The sequence below is a fragment of the Symsagittifera roscoffensis genome, chromosome 5 (genome assembly GCF_963678635.1).
Source record: "Symsagittifera roscoffensis chromosome 5, txSymRosc1.1, whole genome shotgun sequence".
Taxonomy (NCBI): Eukaryota; Metazoa; Xenacoelomorpha; order Acoela; family Convolutidae; genus Symsagittifera; species Symsagittifera roscoffensis.
Window position 1 is genome coordinate 17,545,687 of NC_087066.1, and position 21,420 is coordinate 17,567,106.

The 21,420-nt window shown below is 42.5% G+C and overlaps 1 protein-coding gene across 1 annotated transcript; it reads left to right on the top strand.

The window, feature by feature from the left end:
• Window positions 1-9,305: 9,305 nt before the first annotated feature.
• Window positions 9,306-19,793, top strand: LOC134845942 (PAN2-PAN3 deadenylation complex catalytic subunit PAN2-like). Its single transcript, XM_063863077.1, has 3 exons — window positions 9,306-9,350; window positions 10,489-11,278; window positions 16,335-19,793. The coding sequence occupies exons 2-3, from the start codon at window positions 10,503-10,505 to the stop codon at window positions 19,426-19,428; spliced, it is 3,870 nt and encodes a 1,289-aa protein (XP_063719147.1). The 5' UTR covers window positions 9,306-9,350; window positions 10,489-10,502; the 3' UTR covers window positions 19,429-19,793.
• Window positions 19,794-21,420: the final 1,627 nt, after the last annotated feature.

Sequence of the window (21,420 nt, forward strand, 5' to 3'; positions counted from 1 at the left end):
CCAGATGGCTGTCCTGGAATGTGGATGGAGGGGTGAGGGGATTCGACTTGGCGAGGAATCCTGGCCTGAGCAATAACACCGAGTATGGCGCAAGGGAGTTCCCACTACCAACCAGACCATCAGCAACGTCAGCGGGCGAACACACGAGTAAGACACGGGCCAACACACTTACAACACACGAGTAAGAGAACTTGAGAGGACACAGAGGGAGAGGAACAAGGCGAATCTCGACCGGGATCAAGCGAAGCTCGAGAGGAATCAAGCGAATCAAGAGAGAGATCAGGCGGTCATTGATAAAGGACCAAGCGCAGCGGGAACTCGACATGCTAAAGGCCGAGCACCAGCAAGAACAAAGGGTGCGAGAGAATGCGGCAAATTCGGAACAGGTGAAGTCGGAACTTGAGAAAATCCAGCGGCGACAACGCGAGCTCGACGTGCAGGAGGGGCCCAGGCCCAAGGAGCGAACGGCTGCCGGTTCAAGACCAGAGTCACCTATGGAAGTGGATGAGGCTCCCAGATCGAAGGGACGGTTTAACCTAGACCGCGCAGCTCAGGAACACATGTACGAGGGGTTGGACGTATGGATACCGACTGAGTCAACGTCCTCCCTGCATGGTTTAGAGACACAACCGATACACCCATTGATGGATGTCGCACTGCCGGGATATACTCCGAGTTCAACCCCGAGCGGCAGTCAGGTGAGCGGGAGCTCGTCGCGTCTGAAAGAATTGAATGAGAGACTACAGCTAAGAAATCGTGAGAGTCCAGCCAGAGTGGAGTTACCCCCGACTTGGAGGGAGCAACCGATCAGGTGTGTGGTAATCTCAAGTTACAAGAAGAACACGGAGGGCAGATACCACAGGCACAATCGCATGGGTTGGAGCACAGCACAAAGAGTCAGGAGGGATTGCTTCCATGACGCGGCTTGGGTGGAATACTATACGCAGCCACGTGTGCCGGAGGGTACGGTCCACCTAATCATAGGGGACAGCCTGCTGCTGGTGCTGACCTGGATTCAGTCGCATTGGCAGACTGGGATCTTGAGTTTCGCTGGAGCTGCAACCTCACAGGTATTGGCATCACTTGAGATGCTAGGGATGGCAAGAGTATACACGGTAACTCTAATGATCGGGACTAATGACGTGTCCAGGGTAGAGTCAAGGAAGGTCATGAGGCTACATAATCAGGCAAATACACCAGAGGAGTGTCCTTCCCATTAGATTGCTGGATGTAGCCGAGCAAATGGAGCGAGCCGCCTTCCCCGACGATGCATCCTCAGATGGAATCCATTTTGACAGGCCTAGGGGGGTGGAATGGTTGAATGACGTTTTCCAGAGGCACATAAGTGCATTGGAGGCAGACTTGCTTGAGACGGCCCAATTCACATTCGGTCCACCTCCAAATCCCCTTTCCTCGCCTCAAGAACTCTCGCCTCCGGGTGCCGCACCGATGGAAGCCGAGGAAACAACGTCACCAACGCCCCAGAGTTCGGTAGTGTCCTCGGTGGTAGTGGTAGAGAGCAAGAGGGTGGAGAGACCGGCGGAGACAAGCCGGTCGAGATATCTGGAGAAGGTCAAGGAGCTGGACTTGGAGGACCTGGAGTGCAGACAAGAGTTGGCGGAAGCTCTGGGCCTCGAGCGCGTGTCACACGAGGACTTAAGTAGACACCAGTGCGTGGACTGGTTGAAGGCTCACGAAACGCATTTCTCAAGAGCATGAATGATGGAGACGGCGGATCTGACTAGGATTCCCACAAGATCAGTCATGGGACCTATAAACTACAGACCTCTCAAGTTGCTGGGGAGTCCGGGACTCATAGTGGAGCCCCCTAAGCACCGAACGAGCATTGCCAGAATCAGGTTGGCAACTGCAGCGCAGTTGAGGGTGGTGGAAAGCTATTGGACCCAAGAGAAATGGAACTGCCAGATGCCGCTTATGAGGGTACGAGATTGGCTGACGACCCTAGATATGGGAAACCCTGCGGGAACGCCCAATTGGCCAAGACCTTGGCAGTTTACGACAGAGCAGATCCAGCTGCCGCGAGGGTGATCATCGTGGCGGGATCGGAGTTCGGGGGAACGTCTCCCAAGTTATTCTGGCCGGAGACTTTGATTTACTCGCTGCCAGGGGCTGAGTTGAACCAAATGTTAACCCTGGTGGTCGCGATAAAATCGGAGATGCCTTGCGAGCCCGAGCTACTACTGCCTGCAGGAATGAATGACCACCTGCATGCGACTGGGTTTCTTGAGCAACTCAAGGGCAATGAGCCGGGACCAAAAAAAATCTGGGAAGCCATCCAGACGTTGTTAGCAGCGATGAATGAGGTGCAGGAGAACGTCGCCTCACGATTTGGACCTAAGACAAGAGTGGTATTCACGACGTCCCCCGGGTACGCGAGCATGCCTCCTGCTCTGCAGTTTGTGTTGGCGGTTCTGATCTTAATAGCCGAGGGGAATGCATGGCGGATCCTGATGGCAGCTCCCAATCGAGAGTTGGAACCGACGAACTTGAGGCTTCGCAGGTCAGAACTGGCGGTGGCGTGGGCGGATGTGTCCCACGCGTCGAGGGGCTTCTATGAGTTAGCAGATATCCTCATTGTATTGGATGAAAACCTCTTGCTAGAGATATCGAATTTCGCCAGACAACTCAAGTTCAGTCCGGCTGTAGGGGATGACCACCCAATAATAATTCACTTAACGGCCAGCTTGTGGTTTCGAAGTATGGATTTGACCATCACGAGCTCCACCAGTAAGTCAAGGGGACCAACTAATGAGAGAAAAAATGTGGCTGCAACTGAGAAGCAACTGGAGTCGATGGTGTACCGACTGACGCAAGAAAGGGGCACGTGGCCGTTTCTAACACCAAGGTTAGAAAACGCCGCAGAGAAGACAAAGGAGAATGCCCCACCTCTTGTGAAGCAGATCTGGAGTTTTCTTGAGGAGCAGTTGGAAGTGGCCGAGGGCAGGGAGATGACGGTGACCAGGTTCGTCATGGTTGCAAACGAGGTCACAATCGGGGGATTCTGGAGAGAGCACGCAAAGGGCGAGCTGAGGACAAGAAAAGATCACGAGATTCTCAAGTTCTTGAGTCCTTGTTGGGAGAAGGAATTCATGGCTGGAGTGTTTGGTGCAAAGGAGACCATTTTTGGAGCCTTTGTACAAGAAAAACTGAGCATGCTCATCAGCCTGTTGTTGGCCCTGTACCTAGTTTACCCAAGGTACCTATTCAACATGGGTCCAGCGTATATGTTCAGTCGGGGTGTGGAAACACTACGGATTGACGGATATCTGGCACTGGTGCTCCTGACCCATGGTGAGCTGGTGTCATTTCATTGACTGACGAAATATGGGGAGCCCCTGTCGATGGGGAAAACCCACTCGAGCATAGACACCTACTCATATAAATGTGCTGCGGGACTGAAGACGCTGCTGGTGGAGTATCTCCTGATGCAGAATCGACATATGACTGGCGAGGAAAAGAATCCGAAAACGAAAGATGAATGGAGACAAGTGAATGGTGGCATGCCTCTGTTGACAGAACTGTGCCTGGCGATGAGATCGGACCCAATGGGGATAATTCGGCGGCTGGAGGAGGTCGTAACCTGCATTTACGGACCAGCTGTAACATACGCGTTTCCAGATCCTCTAGTGACGGCTTACCGCAAGTGACGGCTTACCCACTGATAAGTGTGTTGGATGGGACGGCACTCAACTGGTGTCAGCAAGAGGTGCTGAGGGCGCAAATGAGTAACACGGTACTCTTTGGAAAAGTGAAAGATCCCGAGTTGATGGTATATAATTTCCGAGGGCAACTGCAGTGCAGGATGGGGGGAAACGTGAAGCCCCCATCGAAACTTGTCCCAAGTTCTGGAACTTGAATCCCCTGACGGCGAGTGGAGAAGAGATCTTGAGAATTCCCGCATGGAAGAAAAACTTCGAGTTGGTGAAAAGGGAGCTAGAGGCAATACTAGAGAAGGAAATCTTGCCAGCAACCATTCCCGAGTTCCCAACGGTCAGGAGAATGACCATGGGAATGAACAGTTCCCTGGTGGTCCCATCCCTGCTCGCGAGAGCAGCGGCGGAGAGGCAGCAAAGGGAATTCACTAATGCCTGGGATCCCCTATTCGTCGGCTATACCGCAGCGGTCTATTTTCACACCTGTGATATAAAAAATAAACTCATGGACGACTCAAGCGAAGAAGATGAGAGGCTCAAAGCCCCCAAAATTCGAGGTGCGAGAGATCTTGAGAACGCTTGCTCGGGCGGGTTTGGAGAATATGTTACCGGTGTGGGACGATGGCAGGATGATTGTAGAAGAAGGACACATTGCGCTGAACGACGAAATGAAGTTTGCCACAAGAAAATACCGGGCGCCTTACGGACTGGAACAGGTGGAGATGAGACAGGAAGGGGAGGAGCTGGATGCAGCAGGCCCGTTGTATGTGGCCCTGACGGAATGAGATCCAACGACACTATCACCCCTATCAGTGGGCACCCCTGGAGACAAAGGAAGCGGCCCTGTAGAAGATCGGTTCAGGAGGATACTTGAGAGAAGGAGAGTCGAGTCAGGAGAAGAAAGCATGGATGAGACTCTCAGTGAGGCAGGAGAGGAGATGGAAGTGGGGAACACGCCTGAATCAAAACCAGCAGAGGAGGATTTCACCACTCAAGAACTGTTGAAAGATCTGAGCGGAGAGGACTGGGGAGACACTGCCACGCCACCTCTGACTTCATTTCCCCGCAAGAATCTAGAGTTGCCACTGACGAGCGAGACCTCCAATATGGGAATGATACTCTTGAGTGCAGAGGAAAGCGAAAAGAATACCTTCGAGGGAAACAAGACCATGTTCCTAGGGACTCTAGATGAGAACGCTTGACGAGAATTCTTGAGAGAGTTTAATCGAGAGGTGAATAGCGAGATCACACTAGACAATTTCAAAGAAGAATTTTGGAGCACGGTGGTGAAGTTCTGTGAACCTGTCCTGATGGGAACAGGTCTGGATGAAAAAGCAAGAGGAGAGCTGCTGAGCAAGACCGTCGATGAGAAAGGCGCCACTGAAGACCAAAGAAGACGAGTGTAAAGACAGCACTATTCTGAAACAAAAAACTGTCGATAAAATAATTGAAGATGTAAGGGGGGATAAGGTTGAGACTAGTCATATAATTAAAAGTACTAATATCCTTAAGGCTCGAGCAGGGGGAGGCAAGAGTTGGAAGGGTTGAATGGAGACAAAGAGGTCGAATCAGTGATGATAACGGAAACGCCCCCAAGTAAAGACGTGAAGTCTCGCAGGAGAAAGAGAGAGGTAGAAGGGTTGGGTAGTCCTTCAGCGGACGCAGTCTCAGAGAAAAACCTGAGAGAGACGGCTCCCATGGTTCTGGCACGGTGGAAGACAGCAGCCTACAAGAGTAGCTACGAACCAAGGAAATTGCTCGAGGTAGAAAGAGAGATGGAGGTTTCCACCAACTTGACAACGGAAGAAGACTTCAAGCCCAGGAGGACGAAGATGAAACGAGGTTCAACGAGCGGGCAGACGTGGGAAGTGGATGTTGGCAAAGAGTGGGTCTCAAATGAACACCAGGCCACGGGGAAGCAAGTAACTAGTGATCCTCTTGAGAAGAATAAAACGAGGAAAACCTCCCGGCCGTGGTGGGTGGCCCTGGAGACATTGAAGGAACTGGAAGACTGCCTAAAGAAACTCGACAGTGGAGTGTCACGCAAGCGATGCAACTGGGCTACCCAGCAGAAGGCTGAGATTAACAAATTAGAATTGGGGAGCCAACTTAAGAGAACTTGGCAGAACTTGTTAAGGGATCATTTTGAAGAAGCGATGAGGACAACCTCATCGGCGTCGCCGTTGATGGCGAATCCCTTCGTTAGAACAGCTGGACAACTGATGTTCGCGTGGAGCCTGGTGGGAATAGAATTAGAAAAACTGACCTCGCATGACAAGTTGAAATTGGGTGGAAAAAATCTAGAAATATATCAGACATTGATGCAACTTATTGCTAGGGATAATTCAGGCTTGCGCCTGGCAAGGAGGAAAGACGCTACTTGTTTCTTGAGGTGGATAATGTCGGTGATGACCGACAGTACCATCCTAGCATGTCAACAAAGAGCAATCGGAAGTAAGACAGTGCAAAGGAGAATCTCAGCAGTCATCTTGAATGTATACCAGAGTAGGGATAGAAAAGGAGGATGGTTCCAGGCAGTCTCTAGAGAGCCACAGGAAGTTAGACGAGATACGGAGATTCTACAACAAGAAGTTTGAGGAGGGACACGACGTACAGGGTAACTTGGCCTCGTCAGGAGAGTACTTGAAACCCAATAAGAAGGGAGAATATCAGTACATGTCTGGAGTGCAACATGTCTGGCGTACAACCCTTTCCTGGACTCGGAAGCCGGAGGCGCTCACAGGAACTACGAGGTAGCGGAGCTACTAAAGTTTTGTACAGAGAAGATAGTGGAAATAGACACAGTAGAGAGAGAGAGAGAGACCGAGCTTGGGTTTGATTCTCGAGAAAACACCAGAGGTGATAAGCGTACCGCGCTCAAGTAAGAGAGTCGAGCTGAAGATGGGTAACGGGAATGGCATGTTGGTCACGAATCTGGGAGTGGTGTGAAAATTGCTGAGGCCCACCTGATGTCCACATCCCCATGCGAGCCTGATCGAGGAAGTCACGGAACGAGTGAGGTTAGCACCGGCGGAGGACGAGGATCTGGCAACATTGAGTATAGTGCACAAGCTGACCTTGCCTCAGGTGAAGGAGTTAGGCGAAGCGACGAGTAAACTAGGGTCGGTGAAGAAAATGGAGCCGGGTAGTTGTCTTGACTCGACGTGTGGGAGTGGCGAGCACACCTGTAATGGACGGTCATGCGTTAGGATACAATCCTTCCAAAAAGAAGATCTAGTCACTTGGTTTGAAGATATCACAGAAAGGGAGAAGAATGAAGTACAGATAGTGGCTTAGTGTTACGCGAGTACCACTGTGAATATAGCAACAGCTCTGGGTTTCGTCTCAAGGATGTGCAGTCTGCAGTCACTGGTGAGGCTAGAGTCTGAACACCATTTGGTGACCGCGTTGAGCGTGGAGTCATGGCCCGGGGTGTTGCAGGTAACCCAGAAACACATCAAAAGCTGGAAGGTCGGACTTGAGGCGGAAATGGGATTTCCTATGAGCGAAGCCTATGGTCTGCCTCTAAATGCGAAATCCTTAGTGGGGTCAGTGATGGCCAACCTATGCGGCAGCCACTATCCATTGCACATGGCGATGGTGGAGGTATCCAGCCAAAGAGTATTGATAGACAAGGCCTTCTCAGTGCCCAAATGCGTAAGGTTGGCTCGGATGTCGCATCACTCACACAGTTTGTTAAGAAAAATCCGAGGAACAGTGCCGAAAGAGCAGAGGGATGACTTGAGTGAAATCTGGGGGGAATAACTTTTGGGTTTGGAGAGTGAAAACACAAGTGACCACGAGAGACAAAACGTGATCGGGAAACCGATGGGTGGTGCTCCAAACATGGAGGAAAAAGATATGATACACGAGAAGACGATGGAACTTGAACCTCTCCTAGAAACCTCGGGAGAGCGCAACCTTAGAAGTATTGACCTCACACATGAGGAATGTCCATGCCACTGTCTGGCACAAACTGTGTGGTATCCGGATCACGCAAACCTCTGCCTGGTCTGGGATGTGGAAGAAATTCGATCGATAGGATTGCCCGATCATCAGCAAAAGGTGACCATCTTGGTGGTGAGCACGATGCTGGCTCTACGATGGGTTGAGGAAAATGTGACGAAATATCGGGAGTCGAAGACGCCAACGGCCGAGTCGATATACGCGATAGATTACAGCAGGAGACTTGAGTTGTTTGAGACTGCATGCAAAGTATTCGCCATACCAATGGAGGTCAGACACGTATGGTGCCGCATAAGGTTCTTTCCTTGGTTTCGAGCGACGTTGACATCCTGGTTGTACATGGTAACGAAGGATCACATAAAAAAATATCAAAAAGAATATCGACAGTTCCTGGCCGAGATAGGACCGGAAGCTTTCAAGAGACCTCTGCTGACCCATCGAAATGCGACCACGACGGGGTGGAAAAGAGTTGGTAGGGTGTCAAGAAACAAAACCAAGGCGAGAGAGTCGATACTGGAGGAAGACTTGGCGAAGAACGTGAGCCTGAGTCTGCACAATTCCTTCTGTTTGAACCGAGAGTCGAGGGTGAAGAGTTTGCCGAACCAAGCAAAGAGATTGCGGGAGCAAAGGGAATGGATGCGGTCCTATGAACAGCTAAAAGCCTGGGAAGAGATCGTGATTAGCTCCGATGATGAAGAGGCACTGTTGAAACAGATTACGGTGTCAAATACATCTGGGCCGGGTACCTCGAAGGAGAAGAACGCGAGATGAACAGGTGGCTCAATGGGAAATTTTAGAGTCTTGAGTCTTGAGAGGGAAAGAAAGGGGCTCGAGGGTGAACTTGGATGAAATCTGGGTTCACGAAAAAGAAATTTTAACAAATGGGATATTGTTATTAATATGTTATAATTATTATATAAATCAAAATGCTGCATGACAGTTTCCTGATTGAATAGGACAAAAGAAATTTTAAATTACTAGCTTAAAAAGCAAAATTTTCATGGTGCAGGTGTGTGCAGGTTTTGATTGCAGTTTAGCGATAGTGTGAAAATTTTACATGGTTGTGAATTTTGGGGTGTAGATAAACTTAAGTCTGCTGCAAACTTCTGTAAATGACCACTGGCACTGTACCTTGAGCAATACTCGGGTTTCTGGGGATTCACTGACAGACAACAGCATGCGATGAGGACATCGATCTTGAGTCCGGGGAGTATGTGCCAGTCGGTCATATCTAGAAGTTTGACCTTGAGGAATACGAAATAATTAGTTTTGGGATGAAGTTTAAATTTTCAAAAATTCGAATTGAGCCTGTCGTGCTCAGTTTTCTCGCGACAACTGAAAACATCAGAAATAAAAACAGAACGACCAAATCGCAAGGGCGGGAAAGTGACAAAAAAACAGCGGGAAATTGCTATTCGCAATTTTCGAGATTATAATAAAACACGAGAGTAGAGCTGTCCTATCTTGATATAGGAGACAGGGTGATTACGAAAGAAGATCGAAATTCAGCTGAATCAGAGTAAACCTTCAGTGGAAAGGTAGACAACTGAAGTCTCTCAATGGTTCAGACCTAAAACTGTATTCTCAAGTTAAAACTCATTTCCTTCGATTGGAATTCATTGATAGAAAACTTCTCGAGTTATATTCAGTTATATTTATGCTAGAGTTACTACTTAGCTCAATTACTCTGATTCTCAAGTGTGCTGCTATGTAAGTACCTAATTTAATTTTCCCGAGTGTATTTTATGATAAGTATGTTGAGGTAAGGCGAGTTTTAGGTTGATCCATCTGAAATGGACCAAAGTTCCACTGTCCATTAAAAAGTAACTTAACGGATTGTTCCGACCCTGTTTTTAACGGTGTTCGTGTATTTTGGGTATTTTGAGACCTAAGTATGGGGACGTTCTTATTTTCTAGAGTGGGAGGGGTATTTTGGTAGTGGCCTTTAAGCTGTAACGGGTTCTAGTCTCATGTCGAAAGTGAACCGAATTGGCTCCGACCGTTCTGAGGTAGAAAAACACAAGAGATAGTGTCCCTGACTCCTGAGCCAATGGTTATAGGGCCTATTCTTTGGATGCACCGGTGGCGCTGCTCCAACAGCCACGCGGACGATGCAGCGATTGGCCGAAAAACTAATTGAAAAAAGACAAGAAAGCTATCCAGAATCTATAAACTACATAAGAACTAAAATAAGCTTCGCGCTCCTGAGGAGCTCTATACTTTGTATAAGGGGGTGCAGATCGCTACGCAAACTTCAATTTATCGACAACTCCATAAGCGCTATTGTAGAGGAAGGACGGCTAAGATAAATTAACATTACGACGATGCATTTAATGCTGATTTATGACTTCATTGCTGATATATATGCATTTTTATATCGCTGGTATGGGCCTATCCAGCTTGTGCACTTACCGTAACTAAACGGAAGGGCCCCTTTTGTAATTTAGTTTATCCAAAAAAAAAAATTAAGGACAGTAATGAGAAACTACTTTTGCAGAATTTTTTTGTTTGTAGAGTCAAGGGAACAAAAGCGCAGCTTTATATAAGTGTATGATAGACCCGTAGCCTCATCAGACCAGTCTTTTTGAGTCACTTTCAACTCCGGTATATTCTGTGCTGGTGTTAGTTTTCTCAATCTGGTTGGCTTGATTCCCAACCATCTGACTCCCTTTACATGTATCCACATTATACTTTACTCTTCCATATCTAGAAAATTCCGAGGGTTTTGACTGGATAATGTGATGAAAGGACCCCTGACTGTAACCTCGGTTATTATGATACTTTCGACCTTCTGATTGTTTCAAAATTCAAAAAAAAGTATATATGAACTTGTATGGTGTCATTTTAGTTAAGGATGCTGAAATGAGCAGCACTAGTGACGGAGGAACTGATATGGCGGACCAGAGCCCTGATAGAACAACAACAGACTCCTCAATATCTAGTTTTCACTCAGTTTCATTGGCAAATGGAATTCCTGAGTTTGTTCCGAGAGAGATACAACAACAGAGGCTTCAAGACCAAGCTGTCTCGATGGTCGATGCAACTGTAATGCAATCCAGTGTGTACGGAACAATGGCTGCACCTGTTGATGCTGAGGATCCAAGCCTTTATATGATTCAGGATCCGATGATGAACATGAACATTTCAGGCCAACCGCAAGTGCCAAATGGAAACGTAAGCTCTCAAATAATGCCATCATACTACAATCAGCTGAATTCAATACCTGTTGATGTTGGCTCGCGGCATAGCTCAGCTGGTGTAGTATCAGTCGTGTTTGATCACCATGAACAATTAATCTGGCAAGGCAATTCTGTTGGCCATGTCACCAGTTATTTTGGACCTCAGCTTCGGAAGTTTTCGTCCTTTCAAGTACATCAAAGTCACCCTATTAGACAAATCGAGACTGTCGAGAACGCAGTCATATCTCTGACCCAAAATGCTATGAGAGTAACCCAACGAGGAGGAATGACGCTCTTTGATTCGCCCTTTTATGACTGCGATCTACAATGTATGTTGCTCTTGGATCAGTCGAACATCTTGTTGGGTGGTCATCAAACGTCAACACTTTTCATGGATCTCAATGCGCCTCAGAATGTGACCAGAATACCCAACACGCAAAGCGATATTGTGCTCATGAGGTATTTTCTGACATTGCTAATCGCGTACCAATAATTACCCTTGCAGTAAGTTAGTGTATTGCAACCGGGTACTAGACTTTTCCCGTAAATATCTTTGTTCACCGGATCTCCAATTTAGAATATCCAATTAAAGTCAAGATGAACTTTCAGCTAATGTGTTTCCTAATTACACTTGCGAGAGAAAGTGTCTTGTAATCGGGAACTAAACTTTTCATACCGTAAACAACTTTTCTTACACATTTTCAATTGAAATTGATGTTGTTTATTATCGATTCGTAGCAACTTCCAGGCCTGTTCTCTCTTGGCCTTTGGTAATGCCGATGCATATACACCTTAAAATATGGGTAATCCCGACCGGACCTTGTTTTTTTAGTGCCTGTAAGCAGTTTTCATTGTAGTTTCAAGAGTCGTTGATTTGAAAAATTTATACCTGACTGGTATGTTTTCCGTCTTATTGTTTTTTTTGGCTTAGAAATTGTATTCGGCCTAAATGATTTAGGCGCATGTCTTATCGGTTTACTGAACTTCATTTGCATCGTTTAAAGTATAAGAAATGATTACTCTTGTTTTAACTAAATCAAGTTGGTTGATAGTATAAAATTTAAAGTTCGAACTTTTTATTCGCTCAAAATTGTTTTCCTTTGGCTATTTTAAGAGTAATGAACGTTGTGAAGACTCTTATATAGGTCTTGCTGATTTTTATTTTCAGGAAAAATCTAAAAAATTCTAATAACTACAGATGTGCATTCATACATATTGATGCATTTATGATTGCAGTTAGGTATATATGAACTTTTTGAGTTCAATTGAAATTCATCTGCTGAAAGTGGCGCAAATGGCGCGAAAAAACGTGAACGATTTCTAGTTTCGAAACTAGAATTTAATTTATAGATTCCCAGCGGAATAAAAACTTTACCTATTGATCCAGAGCTTAAAGGGTATCTAGTTTTTTCTTTAAAATTCGAAAGTTGAGATTTTTTCAAGAAAGTCAGTTTTTTTTATGTTTACTTGCGTTCATTACTCTTTTCCAATCTTTGATTGGCTATAATTGTTTTCGTATCAATGGGGGTTCTAAATAAGAGTTTTCGTCTTTGTAAACGCTCGGAAAATTTTAAAAGTTTGTTTCATGCTACTGGTTGTGTTTATTGTCTGTTTTTCTGACATTGAATTTTTCGTATATAAGTTTTTTTTCGACTTAGTTATTTCCATCTCACTGTCTATTTCGTCGCTTGAAATACTTCGCACTCGTTGTATCGTAAGTAATACAAAGCTCCACTTCGCTTCTGTGTTATGGTTGCATCGGGGTCCAGAGCTGATAAAGAAAAACTTTTTTTCGAATCTAAGTTATTTTACTGGCGTATCACTTGACACATGTTTAAGAAGTCGACATGTTAAAATGCCAATATTTCACAATTTTTTGAAATTTATTAGTGTAGTCATTGTTTTCAAATTTTTTCATCCATACGAACAATTTACGAGCGCGAATGCTTTTACTCTATAGTTTATACTTTTTTCGCCGCGCAAACTTGTAAAAGTTTTTCGCTTAAGAAAAACATTTATTTCACAAAATTTGAAAGACACTTTAGTGGAGTTCCCTTCATGGCTTTTTCAGGGGTTAAAATTCTGTTGTTCATGTATAACTGCTCAAATCCTCTTAGTTGTTGAGAGTTGATTTTTTCTGTGATAATTTCGAAAATTTTCAAAAAGCTCAAATTTAAAAATTATCTCTAAAAAATTGAAATTCTTCGCCCTCTGATGAGATAGTGTGAATATTTTCACAGGGGTGGTAGATGTGACCTTCAAAATTGGCTGCTCAATTTTTTTTAGTTTCTGAGATTTGACGTTTTAATATATTTTTTTTATAAGTAGTTCGGTTGATGTTTATTACTTAGTCACGCTGGATTAAACAATTGATGAAAGCAAATAGTATAGGTACGGGACATTGAAACCGAATAACGAAGTTAAGCAAACGGTTTCAAAACAAATCAATGCTTGTTGGTAAAAACTATCAGTTCTACGTTGTTATCAATAATTGCGCTTGCGTTATCAAATCGGAGTAGATTTTTTTCTGGTTAACAACTTGTTTAACAGAATAATTGAATCACTTGTATCTTGCCTCATAATGAATTCAACCTTCTATGCGTGTCTGACACTTAGCCTGGAGGTGGAGAATATGACTCGGATGTCCAATGTCGTGGGTTTGAATCTGACTAGCACTTTTTTCAAATTGGAAATATCCTTTCAAATAAAATGTCTGCCTCTGTTTTGTCGGCTTAGATGCCAATCGTGTAATTATTTTTAACGCAATTTTCAATGTAGTTTCTTTCAGTGTTTTGAATTACTCATGCATTTTTTTATTTCACTAGTTTGTATCATGTTCTGCTGTTTTTTGTTATTTTTTTTGCTTAAAAATTATAATCGGCTTAAATGATTTAGGCTTATTTTTATCGGCTTAGTGACCTAATTTTGTATCATTTCTTGGGAACCATAAGCTTTATGCTTCTTTCCGGATTGCACAAAATGCTGAAATTCTGAAAATGAATTTTTAATTAAAATTTCATGAAAAAAGTTGCATTATCGGTTTTGAAGACTTCGGTTTTGAAGAATTAAACTTGAAAACTTCAAGTTTAATTGGCTCAGTTGTCGCTTGTTCATTAATTTTTGAAGTTTCTTGAATTGCCGTCAATTGTGTTTCTGGATGTGTTTTCCTCAAAGAGAACTTGATTCCAAACTTTAATTTTCTTTAAGTTTTTTTCTGTGTTGCAAGTGATGTGAAGCTCAGCTTCGCCTGTGCATAGAAAGTACCGCTGTGCCACGAAATTTTTAAGATTATCAGCAATTTTTGGTATCAGCGTTTTTCGTTCTTTTTTTTTTATAGTTTAGGAAGGATCTATTATGTTCTAGAATCTGCTTAAGTTTAAAGTACAGTGGGTGTCTTTTACGTTCTCGTTAGAAAGATTTTTTTTTTCGGTTTTAAGGGTTTCGTCCTAATTTTTATTTGTTTATTTGTTCGGTGTTGTATTTCAGAAAACCTTACTTTTTAAGTTTTTACTTAATTTTTAAAATAATTTTGAGCAGCGTAAAAATATTTCATGTTTTTTGTTTTCACAAAAACTGTAATTTCTATTTTAAGTAAAGAATTGGAGTTTCTGTTACATAAAATTGAAGTTCGTAGTAATTGAAGATGCACGTAGTTCAGGCTCTTATATTGGCAATGATGATTTTTTTTTTGAGGAAAAGTCTTAAATTGCTCTAATATTTTACAGGAGTGCATTCATACATATTTATGCACGCACTAAGTTATATATCCACTGTTTGAGTTTCATTCAATAACATCTAAAGCTTAGGTAAGTTGGGTTCTCCAATTAAGAAATTTCAACATCACAAAAACGTCATCGACATCTAGTTTCAAAAGTGGAATTCAACTTTCAGAGTTCCCAGCTGAATTGATCCAGTTTTCTCAAGTTGAGTTAATTTTATCAGATGAGTATCAATCAGAAATTGTTTTTGAAATTCAAAGAGCTGTAAAAACATAATTTTTACTTTGAAACCGTACAATTGAAGATTTTGCTTTGAAACCGTACATAATTTTTGCTTTGAAACCGTACATAATTTTTGCTTTGAAACCGTACAATTGAAAGTCACTTTTTGTTGTTTATTTCCTCGCGTTCATTGATTCTTTTCCAACTGTCGGTTGTCTATGTTTTTAATTGCATGGTTTTTGATTTTTTTTTGTCAAAATTTTTGTTCGAGCAATCGAATCAAGGTGTTTGCACTGCGTGTCGTTATTTTACACTTGTAAGAACAATTTCTTGTAATAGGTGCCTAGACTTAAATTCCGAAAACAATTTTTCGTACAAATCTGTAAAAGTTTGAACTAGCTTTTTCATTGAACCTTTACAACTTCCAGGTTTCTTCCACCTTCACCTAGAAGTAACACGGTCGCCTTTAATTCTTAAGGGCCGAGGAGTCACAGTCAGAACTTGTTTTTTTTTCAGTTTGTTTGAAATTGAAAATTATTTTACGGTAAAAATTGAGTTGTCGGACTTTCGTTTGTCTCAAGTTTTGTCTGCTTGGTTGCTACATCACGGGTTTACCTTGTATTGTAAGCAGGTTTCACTGGTACAGATCACTGTCACTGTTGCATATTTTGTTCAATTTTGTTTTAGGGGCACTTCTGAAAGTTTTTTGTTTTTGAAATAATTTTTTTTTCGACTCAACTGGTATTTGGTCACAGATTGTGGGCTTTGTTTCATTTTTTTGTTGCTTATTTATCATTCAATTGTGTTGCGTGGCATGTTTTTTTGAGACATTTAAAAATTTTAGTAGATATATATTTTTTTCAACATTTTGGCGTAGTGATTACCCTCTTATAGGTCCTGGTGATTTTTTTTCAGGAACACGTCTTGAAAATATTTACACTATCATTTGATTTTTCCGTGGTTTGGCTTGATTTTTTTCAAGTTTTTTTCATTTCCTTGGTTGAAAGGAAATTTAACCCCATCATCGAACAGCGAAAGTGTAAAGGTCACGAAAAACGTGATCGAATTCTAGTTCCGAAAGTGGAATTTAATTTTCATATTTCTAAGCGAATAAAAAAATATACCTACCGATGCAGTTTTCTCAAATTGGGTTAAATTTATCAAATGGTGTCAATCATAAATTGTTCTTGAAATTTAAAAGAGTTTGAAGGCCATCTACCTTTAAATTTAAATTTCGAAAATTGAAGTTTTTCCGATAATTAGGCTGTTTTTTTTTGTTTCCTTGCGTTCATGACTCTTTTCCAACTGTCTGTTGGCTATGTTTTTTTTTCAATTTTGCTTCTGTTTAAATAGCTCCATTTTTGTGAAGAAGTCATTTTTTGATAATTTTTTGACCTGAATGCTTTTTTTGCAAACCGCTCGTCGAATTTTGTACAAGATTTCTGGTTGAAGTTTTTGAAAAAATCAGTTTTTTTTTCATGAACGGGCGTCGTTGTCTTTTTGTAATCCATTTTTATTTTAGATAGCCGAGATAAATTATCTCAATTTTGACGTGAAATTTGTTTTTGTTTCAGGTACTCTGACTCTAATTACTTTTTCGGCCACTCGAACGGTTCGATCTCAGTCATCGACCCGAACACACTCAACCCAACACACTGTCTGCAAAGTCACACTGGAAGCCTTTCTGATTTCTCTGTATCTGGAAATTCTTTGATCTCGTGTGGATTCTCAGCAGTCTCCGACCAGATGATGGCCGACTCTTTTGTGAACGTGTTCGACATTCGTAATTTCAGATTAATCTTCTCACATCAATTTAACGTGGATCCTTTCATGGTCAGATTTTTTCCGATGTATAACAATCGAGCTATGGTTTTGTCTCAGCTAGGACAGTTCCAGATCGTGGATCCGAGTGGACTGGCTATTCCAGAATCCCTGGTTCTACATAAAATCGCATTGCCTTCGCCAGATACAGTCATTACATCTTGTGACCTTTCGTCAACTTCTCATGCAATTGTGTTCGGAGACAGCTCTGGATTACTGCAACTGTACGGAGACAGCGCCGAGCCGACGTTTAATGAATTCGAAAACCCGACTGAGTTTCCGAATCCTCCTGCGACAAACATGTACGTATCTTACGACGATTACTCGGTGCCATTTTCCTCGTATCCATTGCCAATTACGGCAGCGTCCAAGCCGTTGCTGTCAGAATGGCCAGCACAACTCACAAAGCCACGTTACTATGATCCTCCAAAGATACCGGAGGAAATATCAAAGAAAATCGAATATGTTGACTTCATCGGCTATGCTCCCTATCCTATGGGCTGGGTTAGAAACCAGGTACCGTATAGGCCTCCAGAATACCTCGAGCACTTACCCGAGTCAGTGTCCAGTCGTGGTGGATCGCCTTTGGATGAAAACGGGTCGAATGCTTATCCGAGCGACTTGCCTGCTATGTATCACAAAGTTGTCTCGCCGCATATACCGGATCCGTTTCAAGAAGACTCGGCGCCTACTCATAAATCCTCAGCAATAACTATCACATCTGCGCGTTGCTTTCCCACAATCGAGAACAACTCGATCAACGGGTACGCAAGTATGCTCATGTACGCCATATCATATATCGAGCCATTAGCGGGCTATATCAGGTCGCATTTATGCAAGCGGGAACTGTGTCTAACTTGCGAGGTATCCTGTATGTTTGATACTCTGAAAGCAGCGCCTCCTGATTACTCGTTCACGCCTCACAACTTTTTGCGAGTCTTTTGTATTCTGCCCGAGACCACGGCACTAGGTCTTGTCATAAGCGAGTTTGACGACAATTTGAACTCGGCCAACTCTTATAATAAATTGCTGCAAAGTTTCAATCGGTTCTTGCTGCAGCAATTGTATCAGGACTTTCAACGAGATGAGGAAATTGTCGGAGTGCCTGGAGGAATTGAGAGTCCTTTGAAAGCTCAAAGGGAGAAAGAATTTTCACCTGATATTCTAATCAAAACTGAACCCCAATCAGATCCTGTGCCCATTCCACAGCCTGAAAGCTCAAAACTCACTCTAAGTGGTGCTATAAATAAACTAATGGGCCTAGTTACAGAACAGACATCTGTGTGCAAATGTAGTAACGAAATCAGTCGCAAATCGATTAATTTCACGACACCGCTCATTTATCCGGATCTGTTCAGCTCTGGGTCCCAACCTAAAATATATTCATTCGAAGAGGTTGTCAAGTACAGCTTAACAAACGAGTCAACGACTCAGTCTTGGTGTAATAAGTGCCACAAGTTTCAACCGACTTGTCAGAAAAAGAAAACGTTGGAGCTGCCGGAGTTACTCAGTCTGAATTGCCAACTGGATAAACCCAGAGAGACTTCATTCTGGAAGGTCCAGCAGAAACTGGCTCGAGACCCGATGTGTCAATCACAGCTGCAAGCTCCAAATACAACAGCCGGAATGTGTCGCTTCGGTAATACCTGTTCTCGGAAAGACTGCAAATTCAGACATGAAAAAGACTCAGACATTCAAAGCAATATCGACAAGTTTCTGAAGAGCGGAGTGCATGACTTTGCGTGGGCGCCTCGATTTTTGAAGATATCAACTGATACTTTTCCATCTGGGCCTGAAAATGAAGATTCAGAGACAGTTGAAGCTGTTACTAAAGAGTATGAACTTGTCGCAGCTGTGTTACATGTCCCAGCGACAACTTCACGAGGACATGTCGTCTCTAGGGTGAAAATTAACGGAAAATATTACCTGGTTAATGACACGACCGTCAATGAAATTCAGGAATGCGATTTCAACAAGTTCAATCTAAACTGGATGGTGCCTTGTGTTATGTTTTACAAAAGCATAAGTTTGTCGTCATCATTAACTGACCTTGAACTACCGAATCCTGTGAGGCGAGAGTTTCTGTCTCACGAGAGAAAACTGCTTGAAATGAACATGGGATTGAGGAAAATTTTCAATCCAATCGGCCTGAAGGAAGAGTTCTCAAGCTCGGATTTTATTGGACTAGACATGAATATAGTCTCGAATTGCAAGCAAGAAACCGATATAAACCAAGACGGAACATGTAAGCTTATTACGTCATCGGAAAGTTCCATTGTCGTGACTAGAGTTGTATGTTTCCGAGGCAGTAAATTTGACAGTTTGCCTTCAGTTCCGCTAATCGATGATCACACTCAGAGCAAAGAGACGGTCGTTGAGTACATTAACAAGCTACCAACGCTCGACATCCAGGGCGGAAAGCATTTGGCGACATTCAAGCAAACATTTCTGAAGTTGAAATACCTCGTTAGTAGGAAAGTCACGTTCATAGGTCATAATATAGAGAAGAAGCTACGGATGTTCAATTTGTATGTTCCGAAAGAGCAGATTCAAGACACCGCAGTTCTTTATCGATTGTCGAGACATAGAACGCTTTCACTGAAGTTTCTAGCTAACTATTTTGGGATCTCGTATTCTAGAAGCGACGTGCTAAGAGATTGTTTCGTATCAATGCAGCTCTACAAGTACTATCTGAAGATTACCAATGAAGGCAAAACAATGCAAGCGTTCCGAATGTCTTTGCAGGAAATCTACAATGCTGAGGCGTCAGCGAACAACAGCAATTCGAGGAACCAAAATGAAAAGAGCAGTTCGCCTCATTTGGGTCACGTGCCCGGCAGTAAGTGAAAAGAATGAATATGTACATGTCAGGTATCAAAACGAGTCTGGTTTAAACTAAGTGTACAGAAATTGGTTGAATATTAATTTGTAAATTCCAATTTGTAGTCAGCTGGGGTTTGATTACCCGCTAATGTGATCTGAAATGAGTGGATATGTCACGTGTGTCATACGTACCCTATTGATGTTGTTATACGGTTGAAGTATGACTAAACTATTTAAGTATTCGTCTTAATGTCAGCTGGGGTTAATTAGGCTGTTTGTAAACAAAGCTCATCAAGTTCAATTATTACTGATTTTCTCCCTCCGTATAAATAACTTAACGTAATTAATGGCAATCGGAATCCAGCGTGAAATTTGTAAACATTTTTGCTTGAGAAATGGAAAAGTTATCTAAATTTCCGATAATCTTAGAGTGAAGGTAACTCAAAAAGTCCTTATCTTGTAGAATGTCGACCTCACCATTGAAATAATAAGATAATTGACATAGCAATCGATCAGCGAAATTTTCACACGATGCTCCCAAACTGATAAAATAAATTGGGCTCATATGAAAAATCTCTCCCTAATTAGACAAGGTGAACAGTCCCCCTACCCCTAAAATTAAATGGGATATTCAAGTAATTAGGCCTACATGTAAATATGTGCAAATTTGATTGGCTGAAAAATATTACTTTTATGCAAGTGAGCGATCTCCTCTCTAATTTGATTCAAGAGAGAGATTGTTCTCTTGGTCCAAAAAATGAGTTTGTTTAAGTTTTTCAAAAATGGTTCCCGATTGCCAATTAAATGATCTTTAATTTATCAATATATTTCGCCATTTCCTTGCTCTTAACTCATCCGTTTATTTTTTGAATTTTCCTTCAATTTTTGTGCCACTAGTGTCAGTTTATTTGTGTGCAGTACTTAATTTATCTCGTACATTTGTCTGAAAGGCATAAAAACTGAGTGCAAAACAAGAAAAAAGATCTCTTCAGTTCAATGTTTAATGAGTTATTGAAGATCTTTCACCCATTCTTTGCGAGCTTTTGCTTCGGAACCGGTTCGATCATCTAATGTCTTTCAGACGATAATCGTGAACTACGCAATAGTTCGTCAGTTTTTGACGCGTGAACCAAATACCTAATTTATACAAAAAAGTAATATAATTTGGTCTGCGATCGAAAAGAAACAAATGATAATCTTGTAAATAGTATACGGATACAGTATCATCTATTTTGACCATAGATCCCAGTTGTATTTTGAAATGATATTCCGAAAAGTACTTAGTTTTTCCTCAGCAATCAGACATCCACTTAGAAGGTATAAATAATCATGTTAATTTATGTGCTGTTGTTCTTTGATCCGCAAACCTCTGTGAAAAAATTAACACATTAGCTGTTATTGAAAAGTTAATTTGAAATTTCAAATGAACCTTCAATGATCAAGCTAATTTTTGAGGCACCAGAAACAGTTTTTTAGCTGACCTCCTAATAAATTGCAAGAGATCAATATTGCATGTTTTTTTACACAAACGAGTTGTTATATTATGAACTCGCATTTTCCTGCATTTTCTGTAAAAGGTTTATTTTTTGACGTAGAAATAATGAAAAAAACTCCCACCCACACAGCTTCAAAACAAATCGCTAAACCTGGAAATTGCTGTCTCAAAATCATTGGCTCTTTCTAATTAATGCCCTTCCTGTCACAAAAAATTGTAGCCCCACCACAGTAGTTGTTTAGTGTTGTGGGCGAGTGGGGGGGGGGGGGGTGGTGGCTGTAAAAGGTAGGCCATTTCGGTATCGTAGTAACCGAATATCCAATGCTATGAAAAACCGAAAATGAAAGTTAGAGAATTTAGCAATAAATATATTGTTGAGTACATGCAGACTAATTAGGCCATGGAAAACATTTTTGGTCTTCATACCCAACCTTGTAAAACCACTCGTTAGACAATAAAATTGATGCTCGTGTGATGTGGGGGGAAAAGGAAAAAGAGCCTGTTTTTAAATTTCATTATTA

What these genes read in the sequence shown, in the direction of transcription:
- LOC134845942 (XM_063863077.1), top strand. Translation starts at nt 10,503, where the DNA reads ATGAGCAGCACTAGTGACGGAGGAACTGATATGGCGGACCAGAGCCCT. An exon ending in AGCGATATTGTGCTCATGAG is followed by an intron (nt 11,279 to 16,334) that starts GTATTTTCTGAC and finishes TTTTTGTTTCAG; the next exon opens with GTACTCTGACTCTAATTACT.